Here is a 17,334-nt window from a genome sequence, read left to right on the forward strand (position 1 = left end):
CATGCTCCTCTCGGAGTGGTAGAAGGCTGTGATCCATCAGAAATAGCCCTTGGACCCCTGGGTATCCCAAATCATTCAGTGAGGGAAGTCCTGGAGTCAAGAGGAAGGGGGAGAAAGCCTCATGCTATGTCTGTGGGACATCCCTTTTGTCTTGTCCCGAGTCCCAAAGAGGAGGGATGCCTGTGGAGTTGGAAGGCAGTGGGAATGAGCAGGACTCTGGGAGCCACATGTGGCTGCTTCCTGCACCGGTACAGGCCTGGCTGGGGCCAGCCCATGTGTGTGGTGAGCTGCCAGGTTTCAACTCTGAGGTTGGCGGGGTGAGGGAGCTGACATGGGACCCCAGGAAAGCAACAGATGAGACGAGGCCGAAGCAATGTACAAATCCCTTTATTTTATTAGTTCGTCAAAGACTAGTTCGAGCAGGATGGTCACAGCATGTCTGTGGGGCCCCGAGCTGCCTGCCACCTCCCGGGAGGGCCCTGGTGAGCGGCTGGGGGCCGTGGCTGAGGAAGCACAGGGAGGGGGGAGCACGGTGCGGCAAGAGACGGGCCGGGATGAGGGTGTGCCCCTGCCTCCCCCCGTTGGGGTGCAAGCAGTGGCTCCTGGGACATCCCAGGGGCGCTTGCCCAGGGATCCCTTCCCAGGCCCGGGGACCCATGTGTCCAGCGTCAGGTGAGGGCAGCCGGGTACTCCCAGCCCTGGCAGCTCTCCGGCGCTGGCTTTATTGCAGGGGGCAGAGTGGGGGGTCCCGGCAGCGCGGCGAGGGGTGCTGCGGGCGGCCCCCGGGGACAGTGGGGACTCGGGGGTGGGAGTTTGAGCAGCGGACACGAGGACGCATGGAGCGACGGGGCGCACCCTGGCACAGAGACACTAATGCGAGAACGGGGGCCAGCGGGGCCAAGACACAGACGAGCGAGCGGCGGGGACGGGGGGACGAGGCAGGGGGACCCCTGCCCCGCGCGTGCCTTTGTACACGGTTGGCGGAGCGCGGCGCCCGCTCCTCTCGGTGCTGAAGTATTGCAGTCTAACTGATATGGCTTTAACTATGGGGCCAGAGATGCGGGGAGGGGGGGTCCCCTCCAACCCCCCGATGCAGGAGCACACCGGGCAGCCCCGGGGGACCCCCGTGCCCGACGACCGGGGATGGGGGAGCTGCGGGCAGGGCGCCTGGCTTTGTGCTTTGGGCTTGGCCCAGGGCGGGAGGGGGCAGGGGGATGGCAGTGCTGGGGACGAGGGCAGGCGAGTAGAGGCCTGCTGGGGTCCCCTGGGAGAACAGAAGGGGCAGGGCAAGGGGCACGAGGAGCCACCCCGGGGGGGCCGGTAGGGCCTGGGTGCCCCTAGCCTGCCGCGAGGTTACATCAGTGCATTTGGTCCCGGTTCGCCCTGTCCGGCCAGGGCTGCTCCCCTTTGGCGTGGTGGGGGGGCCCTGCCTGGACGGGACGGGGCGGGCTTTTGGTCTGGTTGGGGGAGAGGGCAGGAGGGGATGGGAGGGGGTGTGGAGACCCCCTCTCCGGGGCCAAGGGAACTGATGGAGGAGTTGTAGGAGAGAGGGCGCCCGTGCCCCAGCACCCTATGGCAGGGTTGACGGTGCTGTTACTTCTTGAACATATCCTGCAGTGGGCCGGGCAGGTACTTGAGGACGGTGTCCAGGATGCTCTCCTCCTCCTCCTCTTCCTCGTCCCCACAGCCTGCTGGGATCGCCTTCTTGGGACGCGTCAGGCTGCCCTCACACGGCTGCTCCAGAGCAGCTTTCTCCTCTGCTTCCTTCTCCTCCTTCTTCTTCAGCCCGTACTGAGAGGACACAGGCTCTCAGCAGGGCAGGCAGTGGGCGCTGCCTGTGCTGTGCCCCGTGCCCATCGCCACCGACTTGGGCCACCCTCCTCCCGGCCGTGCCGGCTCCCTGTCCCAGCCCCACCCCGGCTGCCACGGGCAGGGGCAGGCACAGGGGAGGCGTGTGCCCACCTTGTCACGGATCTGCTGCCGGACTTTCTCCCGCTCCGCTTCCATGCGGGCGTGCTTGGCTTTCCGCTCCTCCTCCTGCTGGCGCAGCGCCTCCTGCCTCTCCTCCTCCTTCTTCTGCGCGTCGGGGTCCTTCTCCTCCTCGCCCCCCAGCATCTTCCCCATGTCCTTGGTGGCCCCTGTGTATAACAAGACCCTTGGTCCTCATGGGTGCTGCAGCCCGGTGCTGCTGCCAAAGCCCCTGCAGCAGCAGAGAGGACAAGGAGGCCCCTGGCAAGGAGGACCTGGGACATCCCCCAGGGCCACCTGCACCGAAGTGGGCTGCAGAGGCGCTTGGGAAGCTGTGGGGATGGGGAGTGCCACAGACTGGCTGTTCTAGTTCAGTGTCAGCTGGGGGAGATGCCAGCAGCTCCTTCTTCAGCACCCAGGGGACCTGCTGGGGAATCCCACTTAGTGGCAGAAGAGCCAGGATTCCCCAGCCAGCCGCTGATGACATTGGAAATGGAAAGCCTGGAGGGCTCCGGCAGCAGCTCCCCACTGCCAGAGAGCCACTGGGTGGCTCTCTGTGTGACTCTGTCCCCTTGCCATGTCCCTCCCACTGCACTACTGGGATGCTGGGCCAGGTCTGCTCCTGGAGGGGGGACCCTGAGGGGGGAAGAGCTCCCACTCACCGCCCAGCGCTTGCTTCATGACGAAGTCCATGGTGCCGGTGTGTGTGTGTGGCTAGGCCAGTGCCCAGCGCTCATCCACCGCTGTCTGGGCTCGCTGACCAGGGCCACCTGTGCAGGCAAAGAAGGACAGGGTTGGGGATACCATCCCAAGGTTCCCTACTGCCCAGGCTGAGGGATGGAATGATCTCTGGGGCTGCACTTTACACCCTCTGCAAATGCCTTCCAGGATGGGCAGAGGGAGGTTCTGGAGTCTGCAGGCAGAAAGTGACTGCCTGCTCCCCTCAGCCCTCTCCTTATATCCCTTCTGGCCTTGAGGACCTGTGGAGGCACCAAGGCATGGACTCCAGAAGGATGTTCCACCTCAGTACTGCCCTTGGTGTGGCACCAGGAGCCCTGCCGTGCTGCCTGGGGGCTGGTGGGATGGGGACCCACCAAGCCACCAGGCACCGTGTGACCCTGCCCCAGACCTTGTCTGGGGGTGCCGGGGTGCTGCGTGCGCGCCGCGTGTCTACGGCAGCGCTGGCGCTCTGCAGAGGGACGGGAAGAGGCTGTTGGCAGGTTGCGGCAGCGCTCGGGGGCTGCAGCAGGGGTTGCAGGCAGCAGCCTGTGACTGTGCGTGTGATCCACGCGGGTGCCGCGGGTGGGTGACACCGTGCAGGGGCACTGCCTGTGCGGGACGGAGCGGGTGCGAGCTCTGCGCGCAGGCTGTGTTTGCTCAAGAGGTGTGTTTGCGGGTGGCTGCGGGCTGTGTTTGCTCAAGAGGTGTGTTTGCGGGTGGCTGCGGGCTGTGTTTGCATGGGGGGTGCGTGCACACACGCGTGGGGATAAGTTTGTGGGGCTGCCGACTGCGTGTGCCCCCGTGACGTGCGGGTTTGCAGCCTGTTTGCAAGCTGTGTGCGAGTTTTGGGGTGTGCGGGCTCTGCGGATGTGTGTGCACGCAGGTTTGCGGGCTGTGTGTGTGCGTGTGCGCTGGCTGTTCGTGCTGCGGGTGTGCGGGTGTGTTTGCACACCGGGGGGGTGCTGCGGGCTGTCTGGTGTGTGCAGCTCCGTGGGTTTGCAGGCTGCACGGGGGGCTGTGCGCACAGAATTTGCAGACTGTGCCGCGCGTGTGTACGTGTGGGGGTGTTGCAGGCTGCTTGTGTGCTCCGTGTGTGTGTGTGCATGCGGGGGATTACAGGCGGAGGGGGTGTGTGGGGACTGCCCGTGCCCCCCACATGCCCCGTGTGAGTGGGGTGCTGCAGGCGGTGCTCGGAGCCTGGGGGTGCAGTTTGCAGCGTGTGTGTGTGTGTGTGTGTACGTGCCCGGTGGGTGCCGCAGCCCAGCGGGTACCCCCAGCCCGGCTCCCCGGAACCCCACGGGGGCTGGGGGTGCTGCACGAGCTGTGACCCGGGGAAGTTTGCAGCTTCCAGCCCCGGGGCACCCCGCGACAACGTTGGGGGGCTCCTCCGGGCAGTATAGAGTGCTGAACCCTGGGACCGCGGCGGGGGCTTGGGGGGCACCGGGGACGGGGGAACACCGGAGAGCACAGGGACACCGGGGCCGTAGGCGACGTGCGAGGAACACGGGGAGCACCGGAACGCCGGGGTCGCGTGGAGGGGGGGCTCGCAGCCATAGCGGGGTGCATGGGGGACATCGGGAGGCGCACGGGCGACGCAGGGGGAACACAGCAAACGGGGGGAACACCGGCAGGCACCGGGATACCGGGGAAACAGGGGCTGCAGAGACGCAGGAGACACGGGGGGGCGCCGGGAAGGCGGGGGACACCGGGGACACGGGACGTAGCGGACACCCGGCATGCGGGGGACACCGGGACCTCAGCGGGGTGCGGGAGCCGGGGGGCGCGCGGCCGAGCGGGGTGGGGTGGGGTGCGGGCACGAAGAGGACGAGGGAGGAACCCGGCTCGGGGGACACGCACCGGGGGCGCAGGGAACACCGGGGACGAGGGGGAACGCGGGGACACGGGGAAGGCGGGAACCGCGCGGGGGGCGAGGGTCGCGCAGGGGACGCGATGCCGCGGGGACCCCCCACCCCCCCACCCCATCCCGGTGTCTGCGGCGCGGGGCCCCGCCCGCCGCCCGGGGCCGCCCGGTGCCGCAGCGGCGGCGCTGTCCCTTCAGCACCGGCACTCACCGGCTCCGCCGCCGCTCGCCGCTGCCGCCGCTCCGCCCCGCCCCGCCCCGCCGCGGCCCGGCCCCCTCCCGCCCCCGGCGGCACGCGTGGGCCCGCCCGGAGCGACACCCCCCGCCACCGCCCGGACCGGCCCCCCGCGAGGGCGGCGGGATGCGGGACCCCTCCCGGCAAACGCCGCACGACCCCCGGGGAAGCGGCCCGGGGAGCCCCCGCCGCCCGCCAGTTGCGGACGGAGCCCCCGCGGGCACCACCCCGCGCTCCCGCAGCGGAGGGACGGGGCAAGCGCCTCCTGCGCCGGGTTAATGATTCACCGCCGCGGCAATTAACGGGAGAAACGAGGCATTAATCAGCCGGAGGTGCCCCCAGTCCCGCAGCCCCCGGCTCCCTCGCTCGACCCCCCGACCCGCAGCACCCCGGCCTCCTCTGCAGCGATGTGCGGCGGCTGCGGGAGTTTAATTAAAGTCCCTGATAAATCATATCACCCTCCCTCCCCCTTCCGCCGAGAGCTGCCGTTCGGGGGCTCCAGCTTTGGATTTTTGGTGCTGTTCCCCCGTGGAGCTCCCAGGGCGGGTGAGGGGTGCTCAGGGAGGGGATGCCAGAAGGGGTCTGCGGTGGCATCGAGGATGTGATGCCCACGGAGCTCAGAACCCCGTTCAGCGAAGGGCTCCTGGGCAGGAAATGGGGTGCACCACCCTGCCTGGCCCCCCTGCACCTGCCAGAAGGGAGATGGGCTCCTGCAACCCCTCCCGTGTTCCTCCTCTGCAGTGCGGGACAGGATCCCCGGGTCTCCCCACCTTGTCCCGCTGCACAGGGACCGTGTGTGCTCCTCAGAGCGCCAGCCGGTGCCTCCTAATTAATCCAGCTCTGGAATCTTAGAGACAAGATGAGCCCTGTGCGAATCACATCAGTGATTGGGCTTTGGGATAGCTGCTGTTTAACAGTGAGGCTCTGGAGCAGCAGGCTGCGGGGGCCCAGGAGGGTGCTGGATAAGGTCTGGGTGCGGGGTCCTTTCAGGGACATCCCCCTAAACGCGGGAGGCTGCAGGGAGCTGGGGCAGGCTGCAGCTGCCCCCACAAGCCCCTGGGGATGCTGCCGGGCGCTGCTGGGGCTGCTGTGGGAAGGATGCGGGGCAGGAGTGGGGGGACATCTCGCAGCCAGGGGCGCCAAAAGTGACTTGCAAGTGCCACCTCCACAGAGATGCGGCGCCGACAGATCTGTGCGTGTGCGCCCGCTGCCAGCTCCTGCCTCGCACGGCCGCTGCCACGGCCAACTTCCAGCACAGGAACAGCACATCAGGGACTTGTCCCTCTTGTTCACCCCTCTCACTGCTCCCAAAAACACCCCCTGGCACAACCCATCTCCACCAGCCCCGAGCCCTCAGCCCGACATTGACCAACAACTCCTTTTTCCACCTCCAAGGTAAAAAAGCCTCCTGCCCGAGTGCCCAGCCCCGCTCTGCCTGCTGGCAGCTGGTGGGACGGGCATGTGGGCGGCAAGACAGGCCTGTGCTTGGCCCGTCCGTCTGTCCGTCCGTCCGTCCGTCCTGCGGCAGCCCTGCTCCGGGCGTTGACGTCAGCGCTCCCGGCAGCCGGGCGGTGGGCGGGCGGCACCGCTCCTATTGTATTAAAAATAATACAGCGGAGCACAAATTCATTACAGATAAGTGTGACAGCCAGGAGGAATTAACGAGCCCGTCTCTCAGCGCCTGACAAACGCCTCCTTTTGTTCCTGGGATGGGTCCTTGAGTCTTTCAATCTTTGGAGATGCCTCGGCTCATTAAGCACATCCTCCTCCAGTAGATCCCAGTGTGCCAGAGGACTGCTCCCAGTATGAGCTGAGGCCAAACTGGCAGGGACATCCCTTGTGCCAGTGCCCAGTGCTAAGTCGGGCTGTCTTTGCTGGGAGTCAGTGGCCTGGAGTCGTGTCCCCAGGCACTGTCCCCACGAGGGGTGAGGGGTGCGAAGCAGCCCCCGTCCCTGCTGCCGCGGGAAGCTGGAGGCTCGTGTGAGCTGAGGCCGCCCCAGCACTCCAGCTGCTGGTGCCAGCAGGGCTGGTGGGCACCCAACTCTGCCCTGCTGGCCAGGATCCCATGGGAAGAGCAGCCAAGGGCTTCTCACCAGCCCCGGGCGTTGCCTCCTGCCCTGCACACCCCTGCGGACACCCCTGCCCCAGGGGACCCCCACTGCCCCAGAGCTGGTGTTTGGGGGATGCTCCTGGTGTTCGTGCCCATTGTGGGCACTCCTTAGGCCAGATGTTCCTTGGCATCATCCTGGGCAGTGTCACCTGCTGGGTGGCTGCCTGGAGCTGCTGGGGGCGGCGGGAAGGGAAGGGATGTGGAGAGGTGTGAGGGACTGGGGCAGCAGCACCAAATGGAGGAGGAAGCTCTCGGCACCGCCAGGCCCTGTTAGCACAGGTGCCAGGGCCCCCCAGCAGTTCTGTGCTCCACTCCACGCTGCCGCCCAGGGAGGGAATGGGGCTGGCTGGTGCCACCACATTGCCCACAGCATCCGGTGTCAGCAACGCCTGAGTGGCACCTGGCATCGTCCCCATTGTCCCCTGACAGCCAGACGGGGACCCTGCAAGGTCACAGCCTCTGCGGGCCCTTGCAAAGCTCCCAGGCAGAGGGAATACCGGCACCCATCCCTGCAGCATTGCCAGCCTAGCCTGCTGTCACCCATTAGCACAGGGCAGTTATTTCACTTATCCACCTCCCAACATCTTTGCAGAAAATAATTATTGGTCCTTCTCATTGCACCGAGGGATTAAAAGTGGTTAACTCCATTTCCAAAGGCTTTGTTATGTTGGTTTTCCCTCAGCTGCTGCACAAGGCGATTTCCACAGTGCCACTTAGGCAGCTTTTATCAGGTTGTCTTCTGGAGGTAATTGGGTTTTTCAGGAGCCTGTTTAAAATTCGTAACCCAGCCTCTTAAACAAAACAAAAACAGCAGCGGGGAGAAGAGGAAGAGGCAGCACGAAACATGCAGCAGCTGCAGCCTCTGAAGAGCAGCTCTGGTCCCTTGGGGCTGGCACCCGGCGGGGGCAGGGACAGGGACAGGGACAGGGACAGGCACCAGCCGTGCTGTGGAATCAGTCTGGAGACAGCCCCTCCAGCCCAGTGGCTGAGCACAGACTGCTCAGGGACAGGGGGGACCCGGGGTCACTCCCTCATGCTGTGCTCAGGGCGAGGCGAGTCTGTGGCACTCAGAACCACCCACGTCCACTCCTTGGGGATGCCGGGGCCACCACTCTGTCCCCGCAGCAAGTCACAGACCCCCAGCACACGTGAGGGAGACCCCAGCATCCACTCACTCGTCACACCCATGTCAGACACGGGGTGTGGATGTGGTCTCACTGTTTGCTCAGCACTCACCAGGAGCCTTGGGGCTGCTGGGGAGGGAGGTGGGCTCGTGGCACAGCTTGACCCCAGCTCCACCATGATGCTCCCAGCTGTGGGAGCAGCACCGTGGCAGGGCCCCCTGAACTCACCAGAGAGGGACAGAGCAAATGGGCAAAAACCACCCTTATGGGGTAACTTCTGCTAGCTCCATGCCCCGAGGGTCTCCCTGGCTCTGGGCTTTGCTGCCTGGCTTGGGGAGAGGATCCTGCTGTCCCCCCTGTGCACCCCTGCAGCCAGAGGGGCTCCGGGCCGACACTGCGGCTGTTGCTGCTCTCCTGCATCACTACTCGGGTCCCTCTGCATTAACACCCATCTGCATTGCTAGCACAGCCCTGTCACTGTCACTCTGACTGACCTGTCTGCCCTCTCCTCGTTGGACAAGGGGTGCACTGGGCACCCCGAGCTCATCCCCACCCTGTGCAGTGTGGGCTGGGGAGGGAGTGGGTGGCAGGAGCTGCCAGAGCAGATGGTCGGTGGGGCCGGATCACGGAACTGCACACAACGAGGGCCATCCCCGGGGGGCCTTTCACAGGAGCTGGCTGTGAGCTGGCTCCTGCGGGGCCCCATCACACACCTGCTCATCCCAGGCACGGCAGCAGCCTGCGAGCTGGGGAGGCTGCGGCTGACGGAGGGATGCGGTGAGGAGAAGACTGAGCCTGTGGCTTCCAGCTGTCCCCAGCACAGCGGTGTCCCAGGAGGGTACCACTGAGAGAAAGGGGTGCTCCCAGTGCTGCTCAGCCCTCCAGAGCTCCCTGAAATGACCATCTACACCTACAGCTGTGTCACAGAGTGATGCAGGGGCTGAATCTCCCAGCCAGACCTCCCATGGGGACAGGGACTCAGCTCCAGGCTCCAGCCAAGAAGACTCCAGAGTGGCTGGGATGTCAGCCATGGTGTGACCGAGCACCTTGGCTTTGCCACCACTGCTCTGTGCCCCGTGATGTGGAACTCTGCTCACCCAGCCCCACTCTCAGAGCCACTCAGAACCCCAAGGAGTCCACATCCCACGAGCGCTGGGGCACACCAGGATGGACCTGTGAGTGCCAGGGGAACCCTGCTGGGATGGACCCTGCCACTCGAGTGCTGCAGTGGTGACTCCTCATCCCCGCAGCTCCCGACTCCCAGCGTGTGTCCGGTGCCTCTGTGCCATGCATTATTAAACAGAGGCACTGCAGCCCCTCGCTGTTTATCCTGGTGTGGCTGTGTGGGGACAGGCTGTGGGAGCCATGGTGGCTCCCTGAACACCCAGCAGCAAGATTTAGGCTCACTGCAGATCTGGCCAGTTCCCCAAACAGGTTTATGACACCTGGGCTTACTCAACTGGCCACTTCCAACCCCCCATCCTGTATAGGATGGATCCCACCTCCCTGTGGAACAGACAGTGTGTTCGGTGCTCTCACCTAGGCTGTGCTGCCCTGCCCACACAGCAGGTCCAGCACTGACATCCCCATCGCCTCTACAAGGGCACACTTGAGCCGAGTCCACCCCATCAATATTTATGGCAGGCACGCACACCCGCGCAGCTCTGCAGGGGCCGGTGCGGAGCCGAGCTGGGCACAGCACGCCAGACACTGCTTGGGAAGCAGACAAAACCCCCTGAGCCCCTGTGCTGCCTCCCCATAGCCCCACCCTGTGCACACACTGATTTTCATCCTTGCCACGCTGACAGGGCCTGTGCAGGCACCAGTGACGGTGGTGGTCAGGGCTGTGTGGGCGGTGGATGCACAAGGATCATCTCCTGGCTCTGTGTCAGGATGGGATTTGGGCACCCACTCCCCACAGAAAGCCTGAAAGCAGTTATACCCACCCTCATTTCACTGATAGAAAAAAGACATGAAGGACAAGGGCATGATTGGCTCAAGGCTGGACATGCAGGTCACAGCCCCCATCTGTCCCCTCTCCAGCCAAAACCCCAAAAAAATGAGACCCTTGGCACTGCTCCCCTGAGGTTCAGCCCCATGCTGATAGAGCGCTGGTTTTGCAAAGATCATGTGAGCTCTTTGGGGCATCCCAGTTGAGGGCAGAGACTGGGGTGCTTTAACCCCAATCTGTACCACCAGTGCTGGGGAGTGGGAGGAAGTGAGGAGCAAGGATGCTTGATCCAAGCTCCCAGCCTTGCTCTGGGAGAGCATCTTCCTTCTGTGAGGGAAAGGCTCATTGTACCCCTGAGAGGGGGTGTTTGGGAGCCCAGATGCCCCACGGCCTGGGCAACAGAGCCAGATAAGGAGGGCAACACCAGGGACACCCTGTCCTCGGTGGCAGCAGATGGCTGCGGGGTGGGGGGCTCCATGGCAGCGAGGGGGGAGACATCTGGGTGCCTGGGCTTTGGCCAAGCTGCAGCTCGGTGGGAGCAGGATGAGCCTGAGCTGCCCTGGCTGGGGAGGTGGGGAGGGGACCAAGGAGTAGGTGGGATGGGTTGCTGCCCACCCCATCTGAGACTTCCCCCAGCCTGCCTGTGCTCGGGGTTTCTGCTGTGGCGTGACGCCGGACAGGCACCGTGCTGCTCCAAGAGCTGCTGGGGCTTGGGCCAGAAAATTCATTCTTGGCTGCTTTCAGTGGGGTTTGGCTCGTACCTTTCCCATCTGGGGGCTTTCAAATAGGAAAAAAAAAGAAAAAAAAATAAAAAGAAGAAAGAAAAAACCCCTGGCTTTGTGCCACCTCCACAGTCATCATCACTTGCCATGGTCTCCAGGTGGGACTGTGCCCAGCATCTGCCGAGAGCCTGAGCTGGTCCTCACTCCTGTGGCCTCTGCCTGGTCCTGAGCTGCTTCAGGTGCCTCTTGCTCTGCACCAAAGTGTCACCAAGATGTGACCCACCCCCCCATCTTTGGTGACCTGACTGGCTCCACTGAGGCAGCCCCAGGTGGTACCTCCGAGCCTCCCCATCCATCCCATGGCTGTGCTGTGCCCCCCATACCACAGGGAGTGAAATGGCCCCCCAACCCCCTCAGGAGCCACAGTGCTGCCTACCTTGGTGTGTGCAGCACCAGGAGTCTGCTGTTTCAGCACCTAACGCAGGGGGACAAGGACCTCGTGGGGGTGGCTGGGCATCGCAGGGAGAGCAGGGCCTGGAGAGACACCGACAGCGAGAGATGAGTGCCTTGGAGAGGCCACAGCACCAGGTGGCACAGACAAAGTGGAATCACTTGATGGGAGACAGACAGAGCACACCACTGCTTGCTGCCCTCTCCTCCCATCCTGATCCCCAAGGATGGGAGCAACCTGCTGCCAAGAGCCACCATCTCCCTGCAGGTGAGAGCCCAGCAGGGTGTGCAGAGGGTGACAGGCTGCAGGAGGTGGCAGCTCATCAGAGTCTTTGGTTCTCTCCTGGATCAGGGGCACTCACTCTGCTGCTGGCAGAGGGCTCCTGGCCATCTCTGCAGGTACCTGGCAGTTCGGATGCCTTCATTAAAAATTTAGAGGGCTCTCAACTCTTTAAGGGTTTTAAAATTTCACATTAACTCTGCCTTCCTTAGCTTGCACATGATGAATTTCTTCTTTGGAGAACATAATGGCAAGTTAAAACAAGCCACCAAGCAAAAGTCCTTGCTCAGACTCAGCAACTGGAGGAAGCCTGATGCCGCTTTGAGCTCCCCGCTCCTGCCGGACCTCAGGAAACTTCTGTCTGGGGATCTCATCCCTTCCTCAAATGTCCTTGAAATCCCCCTGTGATGCTTGGGGAGATGCAGGGGATGCTGGCCTGTGGTTGTGGGGCTGTGCAGGGACCTGGGTAGCTGCGGGGCTCTGGGTGCCAGGCGGGGCAGTCTCTGGGGTGCGCTGTCCCTGTGCTGTGGCTCATGTCACTGTGACCTGTGTCATGAGCGGGATTCCTCCTCTGCAACTCGAGGAGCAGGTTCCTGGGAAAGTTACAAATTCATCCTGACTTCAAGGAAAGGCTTTTCCTCCACCCTGGGGAAGGAGGGAGGCTTTGGCAAATTGGAGATAAATATATGACCCAGGGGAGCGAGGGGAAACACAGGCAAACACTGACACTTGGAGGAGCAGGGACTGGGTGAATGGAGCCTGCATTTTTAAAAGCTTTACAGAGCAGGGAAGCCTCATTCCAGCCCTGGGAGCAGGAGAGCCCGACAGTCCCTGGGAACAGCGTTTGGGGAGGTTGGCTGTGGAAAGAGACATTCTCAGTGGCACCTCCGAGGAGACCCCAGAATGGTGACTGGTGCCCTGGGAAATGCAGTGCTAGGGGCTCAGCCTGGACAGGGCTCAGCAGCAGCGTGAAGGTGACCTTTGCTGGGGACAACCACTGCCTCCTTTGGGATGTGGGGAGGCTCTGGAGCAGGGTGAGGCAGGCTGCAGAGAGCTGCAGGGATGTGATCCTGGGGGCGTCTGGTTTCCAGGCAGCGCCGTGCCAAGGAGACAGCTGGGCTGGGACAGAATCAGTTTGGCTCTGCTGGCCATGGCCTGGGGTGCAGATCAGCAGATATTTATTTGCTGAAACCCCAGAGGGTGGGAAGAGCAGGAACACCCTGCCCAAGTACCTGAGAGATTGCAGAGAGTCATGAGGGGTGCTGCTCCAGCCCCTGAAGGGTATTTTTTATTTCAGCCAGACCAAAGAGGTTTTTTATCTCCTTCTCAATAAGCAGAGCCTGCTGGTACCATGAAGATGCATCTCATCCGGACAGCTGCACTAGCTCAGTCTGTCTGTCTGTCTGTCCAGGCAGCCAGACACCAACCACAGCCAAAGCAGAGGACAGGGAGCAGCAGAGCAGGGTGATGGTGGCAGAACACCCCCAGATCCAGGGACAGCAGTGCCCCCAGGGATGATTTGATCCCGTCTGGACACAAGACACAATATCCAGGGAAAACTTAATGCTCAAGATGAGACATTAGTGAGTCCACAGCTCTTCTGCTTTGGCACATCCAGCTCTCAGCACCCTGCTTGAATAGCTGACCTTGTCCAAGTGTCTGAGAGGAGAGGGAGCTGGGGAAGGAGGAGGGTGGGCAGTGAGGTGCACTGGCTGAGAAACTCAGGGAACATCTCAAAGCATCACCTGCCCAAGGGAGATGCTCCTGGGACCTGCCTTGGGTCTGGCACCAGTTTCCTGTCTGGGTGGCAGGTGAGAAGGAAGGTTCAGTGTCACAATATTTGGGGAAAGTCTGTGCTGGCAGTGCTCTGTCCTGACTCTCATGCAGAGATGCAGAGGGCTCAGGGTGCCACACCACACCAGGCAGCCCCCAGAGGCACTCCTCAGTTGAGGTCTGTACCTCAGCTGACCTGCCCTGCCTTCAAAAAGCAAATCCTCAGCTTTCAATACCTCTTGCACAATTCCTCTCACCTCAGATTGGGGCAGGTCTGTGTCACACCCTTGTAGGGCTCTGGGATTTGTCTGAGATAAGCAGTGTTTCTGAGCCTCTGGTGAGTGTCACAGCAGGGGCTGGTGACACCAGGTAGAGAGGGATGGACCTGCTGGCCTGGCTGTGTGCAGGAGGAGCAGGGACCTGTGGTGCAGAACGACAAGCAAAGGCGACAATGGCTCCTGGCAAGGCACTGGGTGACCCAGCGAGCCTGGAGGAACAGTCTGGAGAGCCCAGAGCTGGACAAAGCAGATGGTGTGGGCCTCTGCAGCCAGGAAGGCTCTGTGGGACCAGGAGAGACAGAGGGAAAAGCTCCTGGGACGAGCGAGCAGAGAGCGCTCACGCGAGAGCAGCCCGCAGGAGCACAGCTTGTTTACCCTGGCTGAGCAGGCCTGATTGCTCTCTATAAATACACCCAGAGAATAAACACCGGGGAGGGAGAAGGATCATTTAAACTCGAGGATAATGCTGGCATAAGAACAAATGGGAAGGCCTGGCCAGGAACACACAGAGGCTGCGGGCAAGAGCAGAGATCCTCTGGCCACGGGGAAGGTCCTCTGTGTCCAGCCCTGGCTGTTGGGGAAGTGTGTGATGCCCAAGGGCTTGGGCTCGGTGCCACTGGGAGAGGCAGCAGCCTGGGCTGCAGGGACTGTGCTCCCCTGCCACACCAGACCTGCTGAGCTCCAGGCCATGGGGGCACATTGGTGCCCAGGGCTAGGAATGGAGATGTGCCACACTGCCAGTGATCACCACCTCTTCCTCAGAGGGTTTTTCCACAGGACTGGACCTCTGCTGGGACTTCTGATCTCCAGAGCATAAACCAGGCTGGGCAATTCAACACGGCTCCCCTTGGCTCCTGATGGGGGCCTGCTGGGCTGTGCCTGGCAGCAGCCTCTGCAGAAACCCAGGGAAGAGCCAAGGTGTGAACCACAATCATCCTCCAGTGCTGTGAGGTGTTCCGAGCTCTGTCTGCTCAGGGTCATTTCAATACTAATGTCATCACGCAAGGCAATCGAAGAAACAAACACTCGGCCCACAGCCAAGCGAGACTTTGAGACATTTTTCTGTGCCAGTTTGTCTCAGCTGAGCCGTCTCCAGTTTCCCCAGGAGGGTGAGGGTCAGACATTGTAAGCAGTGCTGCTGGATGGGGATTGAGCTCCTTTGTTTCCACACTGGAGCCTGTGCTGTCAACCCTCAGTGTCCTGCAGCCTCAGAGGCACAAGGGCAGGTTTGGCAGGGAGAACACTTCTCTGCACCCTGAGCCCGCCCCATCCTTCCTCATCCTCTATTTGCCAAACCCAGCACCTCAAATCACCCCGGTTCCTTCACCAGCCCTGGCCAGCAGCTGCCACCACCACGGAGCCCGGCCGCTTGCAGGGAGAAGCCCTGAGCCCTGTTCTGAGCGACGGTGCCAGCCCTGCTGCTCTGCTCTGACTCACTGCACCGCCAGCCTCGGGCAGCGGCTGCCCGGTCACGCTCGTGCCATGCGGGTGGCACTGCCACCGCGTGCTGCCCAGGCCTGGAGCACGGCAGCCACCGGCCCGAGTGCTGCAGCCGTGCTGCTGGGGACACGGCGGGGACAGCGGCTGGAGTCTGGGGCTTGGGAGGCGCCTTGTAGGGACAGAGCAGAGGGGAAAGAGGTTGAATCTCAGGGGACTGGGAAGGGTGAAGCTGGAATGCTCCAGGAGTGGTTGGACTTAGGCGTGGAGAGCAGGGTGGAGGAGGGAGCCACCGATGGGGAGGCACGGGAAGAGCCCGGCAGGTGCCGGAGATCCCCACAGCAGGAAGGTGCACGGAGCATCCCGGCTGCAGGCAGGGGGTGATGGCGGGATCAGGTCGCATCCTCTCCCTGCCCACAGCCCCGCTCTGCCGAGCCCCCCCGAAGGGGACGGCCAGGCACGGAGGGGCTGGAGGGGGTACCCAAAGCCCGGTCCGGGGGTGACAGCGCTTCTCCTGCCATCCCCTGCACATCGGCGTGTCCCCCCTCGCCAGACCTGCGGGTGGGCTGCCCGGGGGGCGCGCCGCTCAGCTCTGCATCTTGCACCCGTACCCCGCATCACCTGCATCCTTCCCCGCATCCCGCAGCACCTGCATCCTTCCCCGCATCCCGCATCCCGCATGCCGCATCCCGCTCTCCGCGGCCGCCGCCCCGTTATATAAGCCGGCGGCCCCGGGAGGCTCGGCGGGCCGATCCCCGCGCCCGGCCCCCCCCGGGCTCTGCGGCACTCCGGGCCCGGCCCGGCCCGGCCCGCACCCACCTGGCTGGCTCGGCGCGGCTCCGGTGCGCCCCGTCCGCCCCCGGCGCAGGGAAGGAGCCGCCGCCGGAAGGGAGGCGGGAGCCGTAGCGGTACAGGGGGGGCCCGGTGCTGGCTCCCCCTCCGCCGCACGGCCTCCCGGGCGGGGCCGCCTCCGTGCCCGCCTCCGGACCGCCCCGCGCCCCGGGCGGCAGCCCCCGGCCCGGCCTTCCGCTCCGGTACCGGGCGGGTTCCCTCCGGTACCCGGTAATTGCTGCTCCGGTACCGCGATGCCCACCCCTGCTATTTAAGCATCCACCCCCCGCAACCCGGCTATGCCCCCCTCACCCCGCATCACCCCCGGTACCCTCCCAGTACCCCTTGTGCCTACAGCTGTGCCTCCAGTGCCGTGACAGCCACCCCCAGTACGGGGCCGTGTCTTCCAGTACCCCGTTTCTTTGCCACCCGTTTCTGCAGTGCCCAGCAATTCCTCCCACTCCCTGGCCCTTCCTCTGGACCCCCTGGACCTGCCAGTTTGCCCCCATCCAGCAATTCCTTCTAATATTTGCTCTATCCCCGCAGGCCCTGGTCCTTCTGTGCCCCTCTGAGCTGGTGACTCCTCTCCCGTGGCACTGCCAGCCCCTCCAGAGGAGGGGTCTCAGGGCTCCTCTGCGTGTCTCAGGTGCCTGCACTGCTCCCCTCATCAGAGATCCTTGTTGCACACACCTTGCCCAGGCTCTCCTGCAGGGTGTCCCGAGGATGGGGGTGATGAAGAGCCGTGAGCACGCTGGAGCCTGCAGGCTCACAGAACAGCCAGGGGGAAGCGGAGGAGGTGGAGAGGCTGGAGCAGGGGCTGCTCTGGGAGCTGCAGAGCTCCAGGATGGGGATATGGGCAGGCTGGCCGTGTGCTCCTGCATGGAGCAGGGAACAGCAGAAGGAGGGAGTGTGAAAAGAGCAAGAACTTGTCCACAGAGGCTTTAAGACAAAATTCTCGTTCAGGGATTGGTGCAGAGCATGGTCAGTAGGACTGCAACATCCCCACTGGCCTGAGGGGCTGGAACTCATCCTCCCCCTGCCCAGTCCCTCTCCACAGGCTGCTGCCCTTGTGTTCCAGGCAGGCAGGTGAGGCCTTTTTCCCCCCTAGGTTTTGTTTTGGGTTTGTGAGTGCTCAGAAAAGCTCCCACCAAGCCCTGGAGATGCTCTGGAGTTGGTGCTTTCTGGGATGGGCTCCTTGCATTGCAACTTGTCTTGGCAATTTGTTTGGCCATTGGGATCTCTGATCGCTCTCTGAACAGGGAGGGGGGTCCTGTCCCTCCCTCCTGAAAAGGGGGTGAAAGACATCTCTGTCTTAGTGCCGGAGGAGGGCACCAGGCCCCAGGGGAGTTTTCTGCTGACATTTCCCACCCTGGGGAATCGTTCCTCACGGCAGGGTCAGTCGCGGGTCATCCGGGAGCCACCTCCGCTTGTCCCTCCCTGCTCCCGCCGTGCCGCCCGTCACATCCCGCAGCAGCTCACTGCACCACTCCTCCTTGCAGGGCTGCTGCGGGATGGAGAGGCTGATGAATAAATCAATCCCCCTCGGTGCTGAGGCTGCAAAACTTGGATGCGAGCAGAGGAGCAGCGCCGGGGC

The 17,334-nt window shown here is 63.4% G+C and overlaps 1 protein-coding gene across 3 annotated transcripts; it reads right to left on the reverse strand.

Annotated features, from left to right (window-relative positions):
- Positions 1-371: 371 nt before the first annotated feature.
- Positions 372-15,865, reverse strand: CPLX2 (complexin 2). Of its 3 annotated transcripts, XM_086852341.1 has the most exons (5): positions 15,729-15,865; positions 11,128-11,225; positions 2,631-2,738; positions 1,963-2,138; positions 372-1,791 (listed from the first exon to the last, which is right to left on the reverse strand). In XM_086852341.1, the coding sequence occupies exons 3-5, from the start codon at positions 2,659-2,661 to the stop codon at positions 1,594-1,596; spliced, it is 405 nt and encodes a 134-aa protein (XP_086708467.1). In that variant the 5' UTR covers positions 2,662-2,738; positions 11,128-11,225; positions 15,729-15,865; the 3' UTR covers positions 372-1,593. The 3 variants fall into 3 exon arrangements, with proteins under 3 accessions (XP_086708467.1, XP_086708469.1, XP_086708468.1); XM_086852343.1 differs by lacking the exon at positions 11,128-11,225 and having other exon boundaries at positions 15,729-15,855; XM_086852342.1 differs by lacking the exons at positions 11,128-11,225; positions 15,729-15,865 and adding an exon at positions 4,761-4,821.
- Positions 15,866-17,334: the final 1,469 nt, after the last annotated feature.

The sequence above is a fragment of the Cyanistes caeruleus genome, chromosome 15 (assembly GCF_971803275.1).
Source record: "Cyanistes caeruleus chromosome 15, bCyaCae1.hap1.1, whole genome shotgun sequence".
Lineage (NCBI taxonomy): Eukaryota > Metazoa > Chordata > Aves > Passeriformes > Paridae > Cyanistes > Cyanistes caeruleus.

Bases quoted from the DNA above. Each gene is read 5' to 3' on its own strand.
- CPLX2 (XM_086852341.1), bottom strand. From the start codon at position 2,661: ATGGACTTCGTCATGAAGCAAGCGCTGGGCG. The intron at 2,139-2,630 runs GTGAGTGGGAGC...TGTTATACACAG, and splicing joins CATGAAGCAAGCGCTGGGCG to GGGCCACCAAGGACATGGGG. The intron at 1,792-1,962 runs GTGGGCACACGC...GTGTCCTCTCAG, and splicing joins GGCAGCAGATCCGTGACAAG to TACGGGCTGAAGAAGAAGGA.